General features: G+C 41.6%; 2 protein-coding genes across 4 annotated transcripts in view; both read left to right on the top strand.

Moving 5' to 3' along the window:
* CFAP54 (cilia and flagella associated protein 54) overlaps positions 1-5,413 on the top strand; it is a 108,701-nt gene extending 103,288 nt beyond the window's left edge. For both annotated transcript variants that reach the window (XM_079991868.1, XM_079991867.1), the window contains 4 exons: positions 55-161; positions 789-942; positions 3,245-3,322; positions 4,462-5,413. In XM_079991868.1, the coding sequence (XP_079847994.1) occupies positions 55-161; positions 789-942; positions 3,245-3,322; positions 4,462-4,581 (459 nt within the window). In that variant the 3' untranslated portion in view covers positions 4,582-5,413. The remainder of the gene's footprint in view (positions 1-54; positions 162-788; positions 943-3,244; positions 3,323-4,461) is intronic.
* A 3,398-nt stretch (positions 5,414-8,811) lies between these two features.
* The window catches only part of NEDD1 (NEDD1 gamma-tubulin ring complex targeting factor), a 30,261-nt gene continuing 20,092 nt past the window's right edge, over positions 8,812-18,980 (top strand). Inside the window, exons 1-4 of one of the 2 annotated variants that reach the window (XM_079991910.1) lie at positions 8,812-9,050; positions 11,328-11,401; positions 11,764-11,910; positions 16,631-16,725. In XM_079991910.1, coding sequence (XP_079848036.1) covers positions 11,772-11,910; positions 16,631-16,725 — 234 coding nt within the window. In that variant the 5' untranslated portion in view covers positions 8,812-9,050; positions 11,328-11,401; positions 11,764-11,771. The remainder of the gene's footprint in view (positions 9,051-11,327; positions 11,402-11,763; positions 11,911-16,630; positions 16,726-18,980) is intronic. The other variant, XM_079991911.1, reaches the window with a different exon arrangement.

Genomic DNA, 18,980 nt, shown 5'->3' with positions numbered 1-18,980 from the left:
GAGGTGTTATTTCTATACCTATTTCTATTATATATCTTTCCTTCCTTTGTGTAGGTTTTGTTTGTCTATGCTTATAATACAAAAGCAGTCAAAATTACCAACATCAAGTCTTTCAATTCAGCCAATGTGTACTGTGGTTATTTGTGGATCCCACTGAACAGGTAACTTAATGTATTAATTTTGCTGCATGTTATATTGTATGTGAAAGAACATGTTTTTGTGCATGCTCTGGGTAGTTTGTGTTAAAATATTGCCTTCCACTTATTCTCCTCCAAAACCTCCCCCTTCCTCTTTTATTCTCCTTCTGAGAAGTTCAGTGAGCAAGAGGCCCAGTCCATGCCTTCTAGATTGTTTGTCACCATCTCTCTCTCCCCCCCTCCCCATTTCTGTCAACCAGTGCCATACAAAAACACTGCTATAATTATGCATAAAGGGAAGCAAAGAAAACCATCTTAGTAAAGAATTTATTTTTATTACCCAAGGAAGTATATTTTACTTTGTATGTATACAGTACAGTGGTACCTCGGGTTACGGACGCTTCAGGTTTCAGACTCTGCTAACCCAGAAATAGTACCTCGGGTTAAGAACTTTGCTTCAGGATGAGAACAAAAATCACGCGCACACCGGCACGGCGGAAGTGGGAGGCCCCATTAGCTAAAGTGGTACCTCAGGTTAAGAACAGTTTCAGGTTAAGAACGGACCACCGGAACGAATTGAGTTCTTAACCCAAGGTACCACTGTATTTATAGTGCAATTGTATTGTGTTAACATTTTTTTCTTTTTTTTAGTGTTATTGCTGTACGTGAAAAGCTGTCTGATCTTAAGCTACAAATTGAAATGTTAATGCAAACTGTGAAGACTTCTCAATTAGAAAGTGAAACAGAGAGACATTCAAGTTCATTGAAAACCGTGGCAAAGGTGCCACTTGATGAAAAAACCAGGGTATATAAAAATTGATAATTCAGGAAGCACTCCTACAACAATCAATGAGTGTGGCATTTATTTGTATTTTGTGATGCTGTGAAGTTATGAAGAGTAACTGCACATGGCAATTGCAATAACTTCCATTCACTACAAGGCAGAATTAACCTTTCCTACCATACATTTTAACCATCTTCCATTTGCTTCTTCCTTTTCTATAGGGGAATTGCTAAAACATATAATACAGGCAATATGCTACCTTTCCAAATTCCCCCATACTTCGGAGTAACCCTGATGTGAGCACTATGTTTTAAGGGACCATTATGACTAAACAACAACAACAATTCTTTCTGACAAAGGCAGCTAAACTAATAATTGTTAGAAAGCAACGTAGTTGCTGAAAACTACTTCAAAAGAGGTTGCTCCTAAGATGCTTGCCTTATTCAGAGTAAAATTACATGTAACATTAAAGGCATGCCTTTCTCACATGCTTTGGATTACCCATATTTTTTCTTTATAAAAAGCATCTTTCTGCTCCCTGATCTGGATAAGAACTGTGATGTGGGGAGGGGACATTCTGACTGTCTTCCAGAGGGCATTCCACATCCTTTGGGATGGTGCCTCTTACTGGAACTTCTACTCATTTTCTTATCCGATGGATCCTTATTTCATTAGAAGCCTTTGGTGATATACTTTGGACACATCCACACCAAATACTTTAAGCACATGGCTTCCCCCAGCGAATCCTGGGTACTGGTGCCTACCAGATTACTCCTGTCTGCATGCTTGTTGTGTTGAAATGGTAAAAGAACACTTAAAAGGTTAGTGAGGCAGAACGTACCTTTGCAGAATGCTAATCCTCTAGACATTATTGGGATAGCACTTCCCACTGGAACTCATAGGCAGAGCCAAACAATCTGCCATTGTCAGATCAGTTCCTGGTGCAACTAGACTTCTCTACGACCCTTTCCCTCCGCAGGTGCTTATGGGAAATGGTTTTTAATTTTTTTGTCAGCCATAATTCTTAGACTTTTTGTTAGCAAAACCATATTCAGTTTTGTTTAAAAAAAATCAAGAGAGACAAGTCTAGAAATTTCCTTGTGATCTGTTTGCGATAACATCAGTGGAGTGAAGTGTTGCCAGTACAGTTGCATGATGAATGCCAAGGAAAAAGTAGACATTTATTTTCAAAGTAGGAGACATTTATCATGTGACACTTTTTCTTCAATATCTATTTTAATAAATGATTAACGATGCATGTGGTGGCATTTTACCTGATGGATATTGTGACAGCACAGACAAGTCACTGCTTTCATTATTGAAAAGCTGTTTTTTGAGTAGCTTGGATAACAAATATTTCAACCAATCATATAGTGTAGTAGGTCTAAATGGCAGATAGCACTGCTTTTAAAGGACCATTTTGATTTTTTTATGGAGTGTCACACATATTTTCACCCATAACTAAATAATCCTAGTATCTGGATAGGATGCACTAAGAATTTGGCTGGTGATTTGACACTGAAGCAGTGTAACCATAGGGCTCCTCAGACTGTGTTCCAGTCAACTATGTCCATGCAAATATTTGGGACTGAGTTGCCAGATTATATGTACAATCCTTTAAATATAAGTTGATGATTCCACAGCAACATTTAGATTTCACAGTCTAACTTGCATTTTGCCATAATTTGGATCTGGCCAGTGACCCATGTAGTCCAACATCCTGGTCTTACAATACCTATTGTATGCCCATAGGAATCCCGCAAGCAGGGCCTGAGCACAACAGCACTATTGGGCCTTTGCCTAATTAAACCTGTGGTGGCGGCCTTTTAAACTGTTTCTGTGGGGTTATTGTTTGGGAGAGCAACTATACCATGCTCCCTGGCATGAACTGATGGCAGTGGAGCATGAGGTTTGCAGTTTGCCTTCCAATTCATTTTGGGAGGCAGAGAATAATCAGACTTTTGCTCTTCAGCTGAAAATGATTTCACTCAACATGGTGAGGAGCACCATTTATAGCAAAAGATGGGCCCTGCCAGGCCTCTCCTGGTTTGTTTCTGTTATTCTGCTTGAAAAGAGGAAAGTTTGCTTCCCCATCTAGGTTTTTCAGCTGTTCCTGTTGAATACTTAAAAAGTCCATGAGGTTTTTTTCAACTATTCAACAGGACACCAGATAAACCCAGTGGTTTTCAGCATTAGCCTTGCATGATGGTGACTGTGTTTTGTGCATAATTACAGTATATAAAAAATAAGAATCTACCAAATATAATAGATTAAATGCATACAATATAATAATATTTATATTCCCCCACTTTGCTACAATTAGGAAATGGTCAAACAGTGTTTCTCTGAAATAAGAGCCTTGTTGTCTGTTGACCCGCATGAGCCGCCACCACTCACAGAGGTATGTTGTTCAGATTTCTTTTAAAAAACTTTTTTTCCAAATGCAAACATCTTCAACATAATTTTTTCCACTGGTATCAGTTTTTATGAATACATATGGTCACATTCAAATTCAGTTTGCTTCTGCGTTTGTTCGGTGCAGCCAGATCACCATTTGCTCCCATTCTTTGCTCTCTCCTCAGGTCTTTTGTATAGTTACATTGTGTTGTCCCTTCTTACCTTGTTTGTCCTCCCTTGTTACTTGCTCCCTCTGCTATGTTGGTCCATGAGCCCTTTCTCATTTCTTTCTCTCTTCATCTTTTCTTGCTAAAATTCAGAGCCTTCCCTAGGTGGGAAGTAGATAGCCGGGAAAGACTTGGTGGCAAGCTTTTATTACTTTTGTTTTCTGCACTGGGGTGGGAGATTGCAGGGAGCCCCCTTTCTCTACTGCTAAGGCACATGCTGCCTCAGATTGCTTCACTTTTTCTTCCTCTTGAACAGCTACCACCCTTGGCCATTTTTTATCCCTCCGGCTCACCTGAGAGTCAGTGTATTGCATCACACTTTGCATGCACATGGCACAATGCTCTCAATCGTGGATTTCATGCCTGCTTCAGCCTCCCTTGTGCCTTTTCACCCCACTGGCCACAAACCCTCATCTAAATGGCACCATTTGGATGCCACATTTGGACTGGAGCCTCCAGTAAAAACCACAAGTCCCCGCAACAGCACGACTTATCCAAAGAGACTAGAAGGGCTCGATATATGAGAGAAACTACTGCCTCAGACCCCAATCAGGATAGGGGCCCCATTGGACATGTATGGTTGGAGCATAGAGCAGGCACAAGTCCTTAATGGCTTCTCAGCATGCCTCAGGTCACACTGTTAGTCCCTCGGTGTTTTTTTTCCTTTAAAAATGGGTGCTGGTACTCACCATGAAGTTGTTACAGTAAGTGCCACACTTTTTAACAACAACAAAGAAGAGGTGCTGGTACTATGTACCCTTGAGTACCCCCTGGAAACAATGCACTTGTCTCCTCTCATTCCTCAGAATGAATTAAATTCATTGTGACTTGCTCTAATTGAAGTTTATATAGGATTTCAGCTTAATTCTATTAAGATTTTTTGGTTTATTCCATGTTTGTGCTTTCTCTTTTGCAGATCCCATTTGACATCACTTTACCATCAATAAAGAATTTAAGGAAATTATTTGAGCCAGCTAATGGGTGTGTGATAATTGCAGGAAATGTCTTCAACTGGATAGTGTCTTTGCTCGCTTGAGTAAACACTGGGGAGTAACTTTGTCATTCATTCAACCTATGCAGAGTTGACAGTTTATAGAGTAATATGCTGTCATACTGAAGCCAGTTGTAAATTCCCTATTCCATGAGATAAAGAATTGGTCTCTATTCTTCTCTGGAATCGATAAAATATTTGAGGCAGTTGTAATAAACATACATTTGGTGTTGTTCTTTTTGACTTCTAAGTAGTAGTTATCTGTGTTCAGATTTAATTTACTATGTAAACTTTTTGGTTTAAAATATTTTAAAATTTACACTCCACTAACTGATTTATGTTTCATTTTTGTTGTTCTTCTAATAGAAAATTAAGATTATTTTTTGCTTCTGTATTTTTCCAGACTTTATATCCTCTCCATAGTTGGAACAGTTAGTATTCCTTCTCTTAAAGCTATCTAGTAAGTTAAATCTAGGTTTTTACGTTTGTCTTAACTGCTTTGAAGTGATATTATTGAACCAGAAATGATTTTCTTACATGAGCTTCTGGGATTTGAAGACATTTTTTCAGTGAATGTCCGCCTTTCAGTAGAGGTTGTTGCTTTTCAAATTTTGCAGGCTTCCATGATGAACAGCAGTTGGTTGTTATTCATGAATGTTCGAGCGCTACTGATATAATGCAAGCTTTTTATTATGCTATGTCCGAGCTGTACTCTGTAATTCAGTAGTACATCCAACTATCAATTAAAGTCTAAACTAACCAACATGCTAGTCCTAAATGCTTTACTTACTTCCAAATACCATTGTAGTTCCATTGTAGGTATTGCTAATGTTTAAAAATACTGAATACAAAGATATTAAAAATTATTTTAAAATCATGCTTGTATTTTAGCTTGTCACTTTTGATAGTATTTATTTTGCAAGTCAGAAATGTGTAAATGCTCTGCACAGTTCTTTCTCTTGGCATGCAAGCTTGCTGGAGTAGGGAACTTTCCCCCAAAACACTAAATTCCCTCATGTGAAAGTGATCAGGAGATGCATGCTTGAAGTGGGCAAGGCGAAAACACACTCCCTCCCATTCAAATACACACAGCTCTCTCTCTCTAAACACACACACACACTTTCCCCCTTTCTCACCTTGTCTTCCTGTGCATAGGGAAGTAACAAAGTTAACTGGTGACATAGGAAGAATTCTGTTCCTTCATGGCCAACTCGCTGCAGAATGAGACATGTGAGGGTGTGTGACCTTGTGCGGAGCATGGCTTAAGGAGAGTGCCTGGAGCTGGGTTAAGAAGTTTAGTAGGCCAGATAAAGTCCATGGACTGGAGTTTCCCATCCTTACTGAAGTTACTGCAGCAGTGGCTGCATAGGGAAGAAAATGATATATCCAGCCCATATACACTCAGCACAGCTGTTTGGGAGGGTAGTTAGAATGTATAAGGACTCCCTCAATTCTAAATCTCCTTTTTCTCATAATACATACTAGAACCTTCATCCAGTGAAGCTGAATATTGGAAGATTCAGAACAGATGAATAGATAGTGAACTATCAACCCAAATACCTAAGAAAAGTAGCAAGCGGCTTAGTTCTCTCTCTCTTTAGTTAAAAGATGAATGCAATTCCCTCATCCTTTTTCTGGTGCTCTCCAAGAAAACCTCCAGCAAAAGGAAAGAAAAGCATTGTATATTTGGTTCAAAGATAAAAAGCACAGCAGAATAAAGACCCACTCCCCTTTTTGAGAAGGATTTTCCAATAGATGTTTATGTATCATAAGCAAAAAGGCACAAGCTCATTTTTAAAGCACTTTGAAGTTCTGCTTGAGGCATAGTAGGCATCTTAATTAAAATGAGTAACACAGTTTGAAAACCAGATTAAAGGATATATTCGTAATTAAATTAAAATCTGTTTTAGAATCACTGTCTTTGCACAACAATCCGCATGGTACCTGTCATGGCAATTAAAATAAACATTTAATATGACACTTGCCACATTTTTAAATAGCTTATGCTTTTAAGATATTTCTAATAAAGTAAGAATTTTCAACACCTCTTAACACAGCTGAAAAATAGTAAGGATGAGATTTTGATACTGCTGTAACTATAGCAACTGAAGCAAACATCATAGCAAACATCTGAGATTAAGAATTTGTTTCAAGTTCTAGAAGGATACACTGAAAAAAATACTACTCTAAGGAAGTTGGAGAAAAGCAAGTTCTTATGCAACAATTCAATAAAATTATTTGTATGTCTGAAACTAGATTTTCAAAATATCTTCATGTTTTATTATAATTCATGATTTGTTAAATTTCATGTCTGATGAATTTTTCAGATTGAATTTGAGAAATATCTTATAAATTAGGGCTGCAGAAAATAATTGACAAGCTCACTTGGAAATCACAAAGTGAGTCAATTCATGTCTAGATGCACAAATGACCTGCCAGAGAAGTGGCCAGCAGGCCTCCAGTATACCTTTCCCCCAATTCCTCTGCCACCAACATTTTTTTTCTTTTTAGTTTATGAGGAACTCCATCATCACAGCTAAATTCATATGCCGCCCACCCAGCTCACAGCACACTTACATACTTTGGCCTAGGCGAAGGGAGAAATACAAGCTGCAGAGGAATTCCTAAGCCAGCCTATGCAAAATGACATGGCCAAGCTGGGGCCCAATGGGACAGTGCATCTGGCTGTTAACCAGAAGGTTGGTGTTTTGAGCCCACCCAGGGATAGCTGTGGGCAGGATTGCTGCATTCCAGTAGATTGGACCCAATAACCCTTGGGGTCCCTTCCAACTCTACAATTCTATGATTAAGAAACAATACAGGGCCACTGAAGACCATTGGCAATGCAACAGAACTGTCCTTCCCCACCCTAACCCCAACTTGTGAACAGAGATTGGGGATTTGGAAGGTTGCCAGGATAATTGGGTGTGAGGTGACAGGAAAATAGTGTCTTTAGCAAGGTGTGCTGGGAAGAAGCAGGGAGAATAAAGAGAGAGATCCCTCTCCTCTTGGGCAGGCTGGCCAAAGGTAGGCTGGGAGAGATGCCTTCAACTTCAGTGCTGTGCTGCCACAGCGAACAAGCCCCTGTAGGCTTGACCATGTGGGAAATAAGGTATCAAAGGCTGCAACCATATACTAACTTACCTAAGGGTAAGATCTGTTGAACTCTGTGTGACTTACAAGGATGGCACAGTAAAATTCCTAGTTCCAGATGGCTTAGGACAAGGATCAGCACAACATCCATTCACACATTACAAAACATAAGGTTAATCTGTTTTTCAGCAGATGTAGTTTTGGATTCTGCAGCAAATTCTTACATCTAAATAGAAGTCATTGTAAAGGAGGATGGAGAAAAAAACCCTGTTCTCGATCCCACCTAGTCCAGCATTCTGTTCTCAGTGACCACCCAGATGCCTGTAGGAAGTTCAGAAGCAGGACCTGAATGCAACAAAACAGCCCTCTAGTCACCTGCGATTCCTAGCAACTGGTATTCAGAAGCGTACTGGCTCGTAGCTACGAATAGCTCAATTCTTCATGAATTTGTCTTTTAATGTGATCCAACTTGGCGTCCATCACTGTGCTCGGTCATTTTTGTTGCACATATATAAATCACATTTGATCCCCCCCCCCCTTTTCAGGCACCATTATTTTTGAAAAAAAAATAATATGCTGCACCATGCCATATTATGGGAATAAATAACCCAGCCTTGGTTTTTTTTTAAGCCTTGTCAAAATAAAGTAAAAAAACACCATTCATAGCCAAGTACAAACACCTTTGACTGTTCCATAAGCTTTCAAGAAAGTTCTTGACTGAGTCTGAGAACATTCCCGGGCCCTGACAACAAGGCACCGGACGCGCAATACAAATTCAGTTAACTCTCATCATCATGATGGATCTTTTCACCAACATGAAACGATTATAAAGCGTTAATATCATCTGGCATGAACTTTTGGCATTCTCCCGTTAGCGCGTCAGAAGAGCGCAGCCCTGCTGCTTTCCACGAAGTCTCCAGGGAGCAACCCCGCCGAGCCATCCTCCTGGTCACACCAACGCCGCTTTTCAAACCAGCGGGACGAAACGACGACAACAAACACACTCCGCCGCGTGACCTCACCAACTTCGTTGGCCGACGGTTCGGTTTGAATGGAAGCCCCGCCCACTTCTCCCTCTCTCCCCTCCCTCCTCTCCCCTTCAACCAGGCAACGCGAACGCGGCTCCTTCTCTCTTTTGTCCTCCCTCGGCTGCCGTAAACGAAATTCGCTGACCGGCGGAGGAGGAGGGGGGGGTAGTGAGCCCAGTCCCGCGGTGGATGTTGGGACGGGCCGCTAAGTTGTAAGGAGCGCGGAAGCTGCGCTTCTAGCGGCCCCGTTTTGCCTCACGAGATAAAGAAAACCGAAAGCGGCGGCTGCTGCTTCGAAAGTTTGGGGCTCTTCTTCTGCCCAGCGACCGGGGAAATGAGTCGCATGGGGTAGAAAGAAAGACTTAACGCGGGGCGTCCCGGCCGAGCGGGGAGGTGAGGAAGGAGAGGCGGGGGGGGTGTCTGTTATTTTGGGGGTTTGGGTGGAGGGGGCGGTCCCTGGCGGGTTAACTGACAGCTGGCGGAGTTCTCCCTCTGGTCCTCGGCGGCGATTTGACACCTGTTGGGACATAGAGGCCCCTGATTGGCTGGGATTGGGCGCTTGTTTTGCCTTGAGGGGTGTAGGGACCTTTTGTCCTTTGAACTGGTTGACCCACCTGGAACAGCTTTATCTGCCCCCAGTGAGAGGTGGGAGCCACCGGGTGGGAGTGTCTGGCCCTCCTCCTTCTCCGCCGCTTCTCCTTTGCCCCAGGTTGCTGCCCTTGGAAGTACAGTAGTACCTCAGGTCAGTGGCGTAGCGTGGGTTGTCAGCACCCGGGGCAAGGCAAGTAATTTGCGCCCCCTAACCCGTGCATTTGTGCCCCCTAACCTGTGGATTTGCCCTAACCCCAGATGTTGCGCCCGGTGCGGCCGGCCCCCCCTGCACCCCCCACGCTACGCCACTGCCTCAGGTTACATATGCTTCAGGTTACAGACTCCGCTAACCCAGAAATAGTACCTCAGGTTAAGAACTTTGCTTCAGGATGAGAACAGAAATTGTGCTCCGGTGGTGCGGCAGCAGTGGAGGCCCCATTAGCTAAAGTGGTGCTTCAGGTTAAGAACAGTTTCAGGTTAAGAACAGACCTCCAGAATGAATTAAGTTCTTAACCCAAGGTACCACTGTAACCAGAAGCGGCTCTTGAACTGCCACAGTGTCTCTTACAAAGCCAATGTATACTGCCCTATATGTACCTGCAGGTTTCAGGGCGGTTCACAGGATGAAATCAGAATATAAAACCACAAAGTACATAATCAAAATGGTTAAACAACAACCCCATAACCTCCCCAACACTTTTAAAAGGGCATAGGCTATCAATCAAATTGTTCCTTAGCATAAGAAAAAGCCTTGGTGGATCAGGCCCAAGGCCTGTCTACTTCAGCATCTTGCTGTCACAGTGGCGGTTCAGATGCTTATGGGAAGCCTGAAAGCAGGGCCTGAGTTCAACTGCACTCTCCCCTCCTGCTTATGGCAAATGGATAAACTAGGTTACTGCCACTGAATGCTTGACCCTGAGCGAGAAGCTAGCTAGGCAGGCAGGTTGGAAGCAGGTTCATTGCAGCTTGTCCCCCATCAGCAGCGTAAGTGTTGCTCCATCCAATTTTTTTGTCGCACAAAAATCACATTTGTGAATGGAGGGGCATTTGTAGTCTCATATTGAATGTGGACACCCACACACCAATTTCCCATTATCTGTTAACTGGTGGTAAGTAGCAATTCGATGGCAACTTCATAAATGCTCCTACCCCTATGTATAAACTCTAGGCTGTTGGTCTTCAGCTGGTGCCTTGGGACCTAATATCACCTGATGTAAGGTGGATGTCAACAGCAGTTTAATGCTTTTCAACTGAAGTTCTTATTCTTACTATATACTGGTTTTAGTAAATGTTGGGTTGTTTTTACTGTGTATTGATGCAATTAAAAAAGTTATTTGTAAGCTCCTTTGAATCTGTTTAATCAATACAAGCGGGTAGAAATTCTATAATAAGGTGCATGCGGAGCAGATAATTTCTGGATTTTCTTTCTGAACTTGTCTGCTGCCTTACAATTTAGTGGGACAGGCATCAGAATTCAAATGTCATTTGCCAACATATTTTTTTCCAGGCTTGTCCTGAATAATTATTGTTGGAAATTGGCAATTCATTGTTTTTACTGAAACACAGATTTAACAGTGTGGAAATTAGATTGATACAGGAAAGATCCACATAAGATACCCTTCAGTATATATCCTGCAGTAGCTGTGCTACACTGGGCTGTGGCTCGTGACAGGTCTGTTTCTATAGTGGTACCCCAGCTATGGAACTCTTCTATCATAAATTTAGCAGGGCACCTACATTTTTGAATAGAGTTCACTGTCAGATGAAGACATACCTCTTCATCAAGGCTTTTGGGTGCACTTGTTTTTGGTAACTGCCACAGCTGCCCATTCTGGTATGGATTTTAGTTCTTTTTAATTTCTCATGTTGTGTTTTGTAGTGTTTTTTTAAATGTAAACCATCCAAGGTCATTGGTGGTAAAGAGGAGAATAGAAACTAAATAAATAAGGCAGCCAGAACTAGCATTGACCTTGGCTGAAGCTTTAATGATAGCAATATTTAAGAGCTTGCTCTTCTCTTCTCTTCTCTTCTCTTCTCTCCTCTCCCATTCCTTTTTCCTCATGTGTTGTGTCTTTTTAGATTGTATGACTGAGGACAGGGCCTGCCTTAGAACTGATTTTGTAAGCTGCTCTGAGAGTCTGTTTGCCTGAAAGGTGGGTATAAATGCTGTAAATAATAATAAATACTTGAGTAAATAAATCCTGGAATGTTCATAATTCAGAATGCATCTCAACATATGATTTTAATGGCTTTTGGCTTTATATTTTGTCTCACATGGAACTTCAAAACAGGTATTTATTTTCATAATTGATCTGATCATTTTCAAACAATTAGCTGTGAACATAAGGCAGCACCAACAGGAAATATCTGGGCTTCAAATGTTTTCCATAACTTACTGTATTAACCTGCCTAGCTTTACACTTCTGCCAATTATAACAAAGAATATTTTGTCATTTAGAATAATTTTCAATAGGTATGACCAATCTCACCTGCATTTTCTTCTTTCTGCTTACAGGTGCAGCCATGCAGGAAAGCATCCGATTTGCTTCATCGGGAGATGATGATGTTAAAATATGGGACGCGTCATCCATAACTGTAGTGGAACAGTTCAGTCCCCATACTTCATCACACCCAGTTAGCTCTGTATGCTGGGGCAGCAACAGTATCCTTTGCCACTTCATAAGGCACAACATCTAGAGCTATAGCACTCATTGTTTAGTGGCAATTTTTAGTTTTGTCTCTGGGGCCAGTGAGCTGTGCTTTAATAAAAACAAACAAGCCACAGATACATTTGCAGCGCTAATGAGATTTAATTGATATAATTAATGACCTATAGTAGCAGCATCTACATGGATTTTGGGCATCCACATTCATAAACTATCATCCGTTAAATAGCATCTGAGCTGTAACAACTGAAAGAATATGAATAATAAGTCATCTCTGTTCTTTAAAATTCCAAATACCCCTGGCCTTTGGAGAGAGTGAACAAGCATATGCGAGAACAAATGTGCTCAAGAGCAAAAGCTGAATTTATCAGAGTATGGATATGGGATGCATTTCAAAGGTGTATGTTCCATTTGAATATACTTGGTTTACTTCTTACAGACTGCCTTGGCAATTTGCTTCAATAACAGCTTAGTTTAAACCAGGGGTCAGCAAGGTTTATCTTGCCTGGGCCGGATTGGTCCCGCGGAGATCCCTCTGTGGGCCGGATTGCGCGTGTGCCCGCGTTTTTCTGCGTCTGCACAGACATGATGTGTGCAGATGCGATTTTCGGCGCCGCGGAAGCGAGTCCATGCGGCGTGTGGTGCCAGTTTAGTGCAGCGTGAGAGTGGGCGGGGACGGCTCGGGGGCCGGTAAAACGACCTCCGCAGGCTGCTTCTGGCCCATGGGCCTTAGGTTGCTGACCCCTGGTTTAAACTATCTTCCTCCTTGTGATTTCACTTGGATACAGGTGGCTATAAATACCTCGCCTTGTGTTCCTCTTCATGCCTCTCCTCCAGGACACAGAGGAGGAACGGTTATATATGTGTACATATTCTCGTTCTCAACCCCTAGAAGCAGCTGCCATTAGTGCTGCATTGTTTCTCTACTGTTCAAGGGAAAGACTGTGGTAGAACATGTGCTTTGTGTATAGAAGGTCCCAGGTTCAATCCCTGACTTCTCTAATAAGGAGGAGTATGCAGTGTCCTTACACAGTCTTTGTTCTTGAGGCAGTATGCATATTTGTTTCTTCTTTCCAGGAGGGATATAAGATGAGGAAATAAGCAGTGCCAGGGCTTTTTCTCCAGATGTGCTAGATATGGCCATTCTCTGTAATATGAGGGCCCCACCGCAACCCCAGAGTCGTCTGCGACTGCACTTAATGGTCAGGGGTCCTTTACCTTTTTGTGTGGAAGTGAAGCTGCATATGTCCAGAGGCTCCCCCCTTATTTTAGTTGGCCGATGTTCCATTTTTGCAAATGCAGTTCCTTATTGTGGTTTTATAGCGTTCCAAGTATAGATGAGCATGTGTGGTGCTTCATTTATGGGCCAGAAGCTCTGGCATGTCATTGTGCCCATAGTGCTGTCCCACTGTTGCACGATCACAATGTGTATATGAGCCACAAGTATACAAGCCACCTGTCCAAGCCACAGAATTTCCATATTGCCTCATTGCTTGAAATACTTTGGTGCTTGGATTACCTTTCTTTTTTGTATTTTTATCCACTCCCCCCCCAGGAGCTTAAGGTGGTGTATGTTGTTCTCCACTTCCTTGTTTAATCCCCACAACAACCCTGTGAGGTGGGTTGGGATGAGAGGCAATGACTGGCTCAAGGTCACCTAGTGAGCTTCATGGCTGAGTGGGGATTTGAACCTGAGTCTCCAGGTCATAGTCCAACGCTCTATAACCACTGCACCACACTGGCTGTCATGTCTTAACCCTAAGGAATTTTTATTTTCTTCATCCAAGAACAGAGTGAGGAATCATTTCCCTGCTGGGCAGAGCCCCAGAGGAACTGGGACTAAAGTCTATGCATTAGCCAGTTTACTTAATGCAGTATCATTTCATTGATTAGGCATTTGGCAGGAGACTGCAAAAAAGTGCTGTTTTCTGGGTGGCTTATTGGATTGGTTATTTATGGTTCTGTTTGCTTTTTAGAAAATATATGCTATGCCTACAGTGTCATTTATATTTTATTTGACCTCTTTTATCCTCCAAACCGTTAGATTTCTTTAGATTGTGAGCCCTTTGGGAACAGAGCTGTTAACATTTAGAAAATGCTGTAAGCCGTTCTGAACCCGTTTACCAGATGAGGATATACATCTAATAGAAACAAAAGCTTAGTTCAGCTAAAAGTTACCCCAAATGATAAGAAATCAAGTGATTTCACTTGCATTTGTGAACCAGCCCTTATTAATGGTGGTGTTCAGCTGTTCATACAAAATGCCTGATTCAGTAGTTCATTGTAGCTAAATGTCCTCTGCTTCCTAGGTAGGGATAGTGAGTTTTCATACCAGCTACTCCATTCTTTTCTGTATCATAGACATCTTTCTGACCATGCACATTTGATTGGGTACATCTTAGAAGATGCTTGCTTGGATGTTTGAGGGAGCCTTACCTGCCCTGTTTATCATTAGAATGATGTCAGGGGATAGTGCAGATGGGGCTATATACAGGCAAGCACAAGAATGGTTTGATTGGATAATGCTTGGCTTTCTTATTCATTCACAACATGTTTCTGTTTGTAAGAAGGTAGGTTTTGGATGTTACAGTAAATTTAGCAGTGTAATTTCTATTGAAAAAGAATTTAGTAAAAAATACCCTCTTGATTGTAATTTGGTGTAACTTATGTCAATACTGTAGGGACGCGGGTGGCGCTGTGGGTAAAACCTCAGCGCCTAGGACTTGCCGATTGCATGGTTGGCAGTTCGAATCCCCACGGCGGGGTGCGCTCCCGTCGTTCGGTCCCACGCCTGCCAACCTAGCAGTTCGAAAGCACCTCCGGGTGCAAGTAGATAAATAGGGACCGCTTACCAGCGGGAAGGTAAACGGCGTTCCGTATGCTGCACTGGCTCGCCAGATGCAACTTGTCACGCTGGCCACGTGACCCAGAAGTGTCTGCGGACAGCGCTGGCTCCCGGCCTATAGAGTGAGATGAGCGCACAACCCTAGAGTCTGGCAAGACTGGCCCGTACGGGCAGGGGTACCTTTACCTTTACTATGTCAATACTGTATTTTAAAACTGTTGTAACTTGACCTGGGACCATATAGTGAAAGGCATGTTAGAAAATCAGTGATGATAACTGAAGTGTTAATTTTTCTAGGTCTTGAATTTTCCTTGCGTTGACAACTGTCATACAAAGGAAAATCTCCCAGAATAAATAGTATCATTGAGAAGGGACACTAGTACATACCATTTTTGATAAGTCTGTGTTCTGTGTCAGGGAGTCTTGTGCTTTTCCAGAGCTGTCACCCAATAACTTAGATCTTCTTGCTTCTCCCCCCGCCCTGCAGTGTGTAGGTGCCATTCAGCACAGCAGAAGCTGCTTTGAATTCATCTGTTCCTCTAATTGCTGAAGGCTTTAGTTACTTTGGGATGTCTGAGCCATTAAGTAGATCTTGTTGGCTGTTCAGGATCAACGGTACAGCAGCTTGTCATCCTGTGTTGAGTTAGACAAGCTTCAGCGCATGGAAAGCAATGTACTAATGTACTATGGCGCTAAGTAAGGAAATCTCCTTAGACGTTTTCTGTTTTGCTTAAAAGTGACAGCTAAATGTTAGAGATGAAAGTTACCTTGTACACACCTGAAGTAGTGGGCTGCAGAAGTTCCTAGGCATATAGAAGGTTTTTTTTTTTTTTTTAAAGGCCGTACCTTTCATTGAGAAGCCACCTTGACACATTGTTTGCGACAATTGTTTAAAATAAAGGATTGGTAATACCTGAAAATCTTAAGCAGTTTAACTGTTTATAATGTAATTTGTGTTGCTGCAGAATGGGGCAGATGTAAGTAAAGGAACCCATATCACTTGTTTGTGGGCAAGGGAGTATTCTAAAGCACACCTGTATAGCTCAAGCAGATGATGGCTTGTAATAAACAGGGAAGCAAAAAACAACAACACCACAGCCCTGTACAGATTTCAGCTGGCAAATTTTATATGGAGGAATTCCATCCTGACTTCAACAGTGGCAGTCAGTGTGATACTGAAACTTAGGGGTATTTATCTGCTTTGGTTTTATTGCACTTGTATAGTGTTTGTTTGAAGTGGGTGGATGTAAATGGAGGGGGAGGTGTTAGAAATAAACATTCTCTACATCAACAGGCTGCTGTTCAGGTTCTGGCTTAATGTCTTGATGTAATTTTGTGGAACGTGTACTCAGTTGAGTGTTAATATCTTGGGCTGAAGGTCTGGAGATATCAGATGCCCAATCTGTGGTTGGCAATTCCACTGCTTAGTATTAACACAGCTAACTTTAAAATGCATTGGATCACTACTTTTTGCAAACACCTTTTTTATCACAAAAATACTAGCAGCAAATACTGCTTTGAAATGGGGATAGAATTTGTGGGCAAGTAGAACAAACTGGACATGGAATAAGTTGCACTTCTCTGTTGGAGGAGTATTTTATAAATCATAAACTTGTGTTAAATGGATGCAACGTGGAGTTCATCTCTTGAAAGGACAAATCCTCTCAAAACGAATGTTTTCCCATTTTTGCTTTCTTTTCTTCATTAAACAAAACTGCATAGTATATAAAAACTAACAAAGACACTTGAATCAACATTTTTCTGTTTTGAATTTTATGCTAGCATATGTTGTTTAAGGGGCTTGGATTAATACTTTTCCCTTTTCAGCTACTATATAAACTTTCTGCTATGTTCCATGACACCTGTTTCAGATAATTTTCTGGTCACTGCTTCTGCTGCTGGTGATAAAATAGTGATTTCAAATGGTAAAGGTAAACCAGTTCCACTCTTTGAGCTAGCTGAAGGGGTAAGTAAAACAGACTTGTTTCTTCGGAGTGTGACTTTTTGCATGTTTACTTGGAAGCAAGTCCCATTGTGTTCAGTGGATAGGTGCACCTTTACCTTGGAGTAAACCCCATTGAACACAATGGGATTGACAGAATAGACACAGATAGGACTTACAGTTACTTCAGCTATTCCCTCTTTCAAAATAGCAGATTTTAAAAAATGTAGTTATACATAAGTATACATCTGGAGCACAGGGTGATCCTAAAAAAAAATACTTCAAAAGGTCCCATTGTCTTAATGGAGAATGCTTCCAGTTGAAAAACAAGCCATATTGCCTACTGCCTCTAGCTTTAATTGACACTCGTGCAAGCCAAGGAGTTGTACCAAACGTACATGACACAGTCCTCGGCCAGAGCATTTGTGCATGTAATTTGTATACAGTATTATAATAAGCTACTCAAATTTAAAATTGAGTAAAGTTGACATTCCTCTGTGTATGCTTCAATTTGGAATGCTAACCCCACAAGTGCAGTGTTAATGGGGTTAAAAGGATGCTCAACTCTGTTGTTTACTGAGTTCACTGTGCCTTGCATTTTGTACCATCTGACTTCCTGATTTCCAAAGTCTAACTGACTTTGGTACATGTCTTTTTACTCCCCCTGTAGGCTGCTGAGTGCATATGTTCATTGACCAAATTGCAGTGCAATTTTATAAGTGCACATTGCTAACTTGCAAGCAGGTTACATGTTGTCTGAACAAAATCTGGAAATTAATAAAAAGGGGAAATGGTATTTCAGGTATTCACTGGGGCTGGGCTGGAAACTGGGAAGAAATCAGAAGTGAGAGAATTTTATTTGCCATTCTAAAAAGAATATAGCTTGCTAACAACTTTGAGTGAGGACCACAAAGGCTGGATTTGTTTGGATGCAGGGGTGACTAATCTGTGACTCTCCAGATGTTGTTGCACCCCCAATTCTCAGCAGCCTCAGCCATCATTGCCAATGGTGAGAGATGATGGAAGTTGTAATCCAGAGGACCACAAGACAGCACTCCCCCTGTTCTAAACCATGCTTTTGCACAGGCATAGGCAAACTCAGCCCTCCAGATGTTTTGGATCTACAACTCTCATCATCCCTAGCTAACAGGACCAGTGGTCAGGGATGGTGGAAATTGTAGTCCCAAAACATCTGGAGGGCCGAGATGCCTGCTTTAGCATTACATGGAGGAGCTGCAGTGAACATTGGCTCTTGAGTTCCCCCTTGGCTCTTTGCCAGCAAGACGAAGAGGAGGATTTTTGTGTTTCATATTAATTTCCTTTTAACTTGTCTGCTGAACCTAAACAAATTGTGGCTAATCTCACTTATGCTTAGTTGAAACAAACCAGCCTTGTAGCTTAGCCACAGTTTGTCTGGCTTTGGACATCATGGATAGTTGCAGTCAATCTAAAATGGAAGTGAAAGATACTAAATTCCACACAGCTGTACCAGAGAGGGATTACAAGAGGCTCATTGTACCTGTTTCTCATAAAGTTAAATCACTGTTTAGTGTTGTGTCTGAATAAGGTGATATGGTGTGCATAAAATGTATTTGTATTGATTGGCTTTTGTTAGCTGTATTGCAGCCACTTTAATGAAACCCAGACATGCATTAATGAACATGGCTGGGAGTCTTGAGAGAGATCTTTTGATACATTGCTGAACATAAATTTCTGTTCTCGGCCCATTATTAACAACAGAACATTCCTGCCCTCTGGTTTGTGGTGACATAGGGCCTTAGACTGATAAAATGCTCTCTCTAAGCTTTAAATAAGCAATCAACACTCACCAGTGTTCTTCAGATTGTTATGTTAGTTGTGATCTTTTTTGTCACATGTACAATGATCTCAGTTTTATACAAAAGTTTTTAAAAGGTGCCTATATGCAAACATGGGCTTTCAATGCAAGGAGCTTTGTATCAATGTGAAAAACTTGGAAGACAGTTTGAAATGTGCAGAGGAAGGAGTGAGTGATGCCTCAACAGTGTTAAGTTTAGTATTGGCTAGTCGATACATACTACCTCAGGCAAGCAACTTCTTTGATTGGCCACCCCAAATTCCCCACGCCCTCCACCCCAAAGTAGCATACACTCTTAAATGAGCAAGCAGACAAGCAACTGCATATTAATTCTCATGATGCTTAAGTCCGTGTTCCAACATCTTGCCAATACTTGCTCACCCTTGGGGATAAAGAAAATCATAAAAGGAATATTGTAGAATCTGTTTTTTATGTATGTTAG

This window comes from Podarcis cretensis (assembly GCF_951804945.1).
Source record: "Podarcis cretensis genome assembly, chromosome: 10".
NCBI classification, from domain to species: domain Eukaryota; kingdom Metazoa; phylum Chordata; class Lepidosauria; order Squamata; family Lacertidae; genus Podarcis; species Podarcis cretensis.
This window is presented reverse-complemented; position numbering and strand designations above follow the sequence as displayed.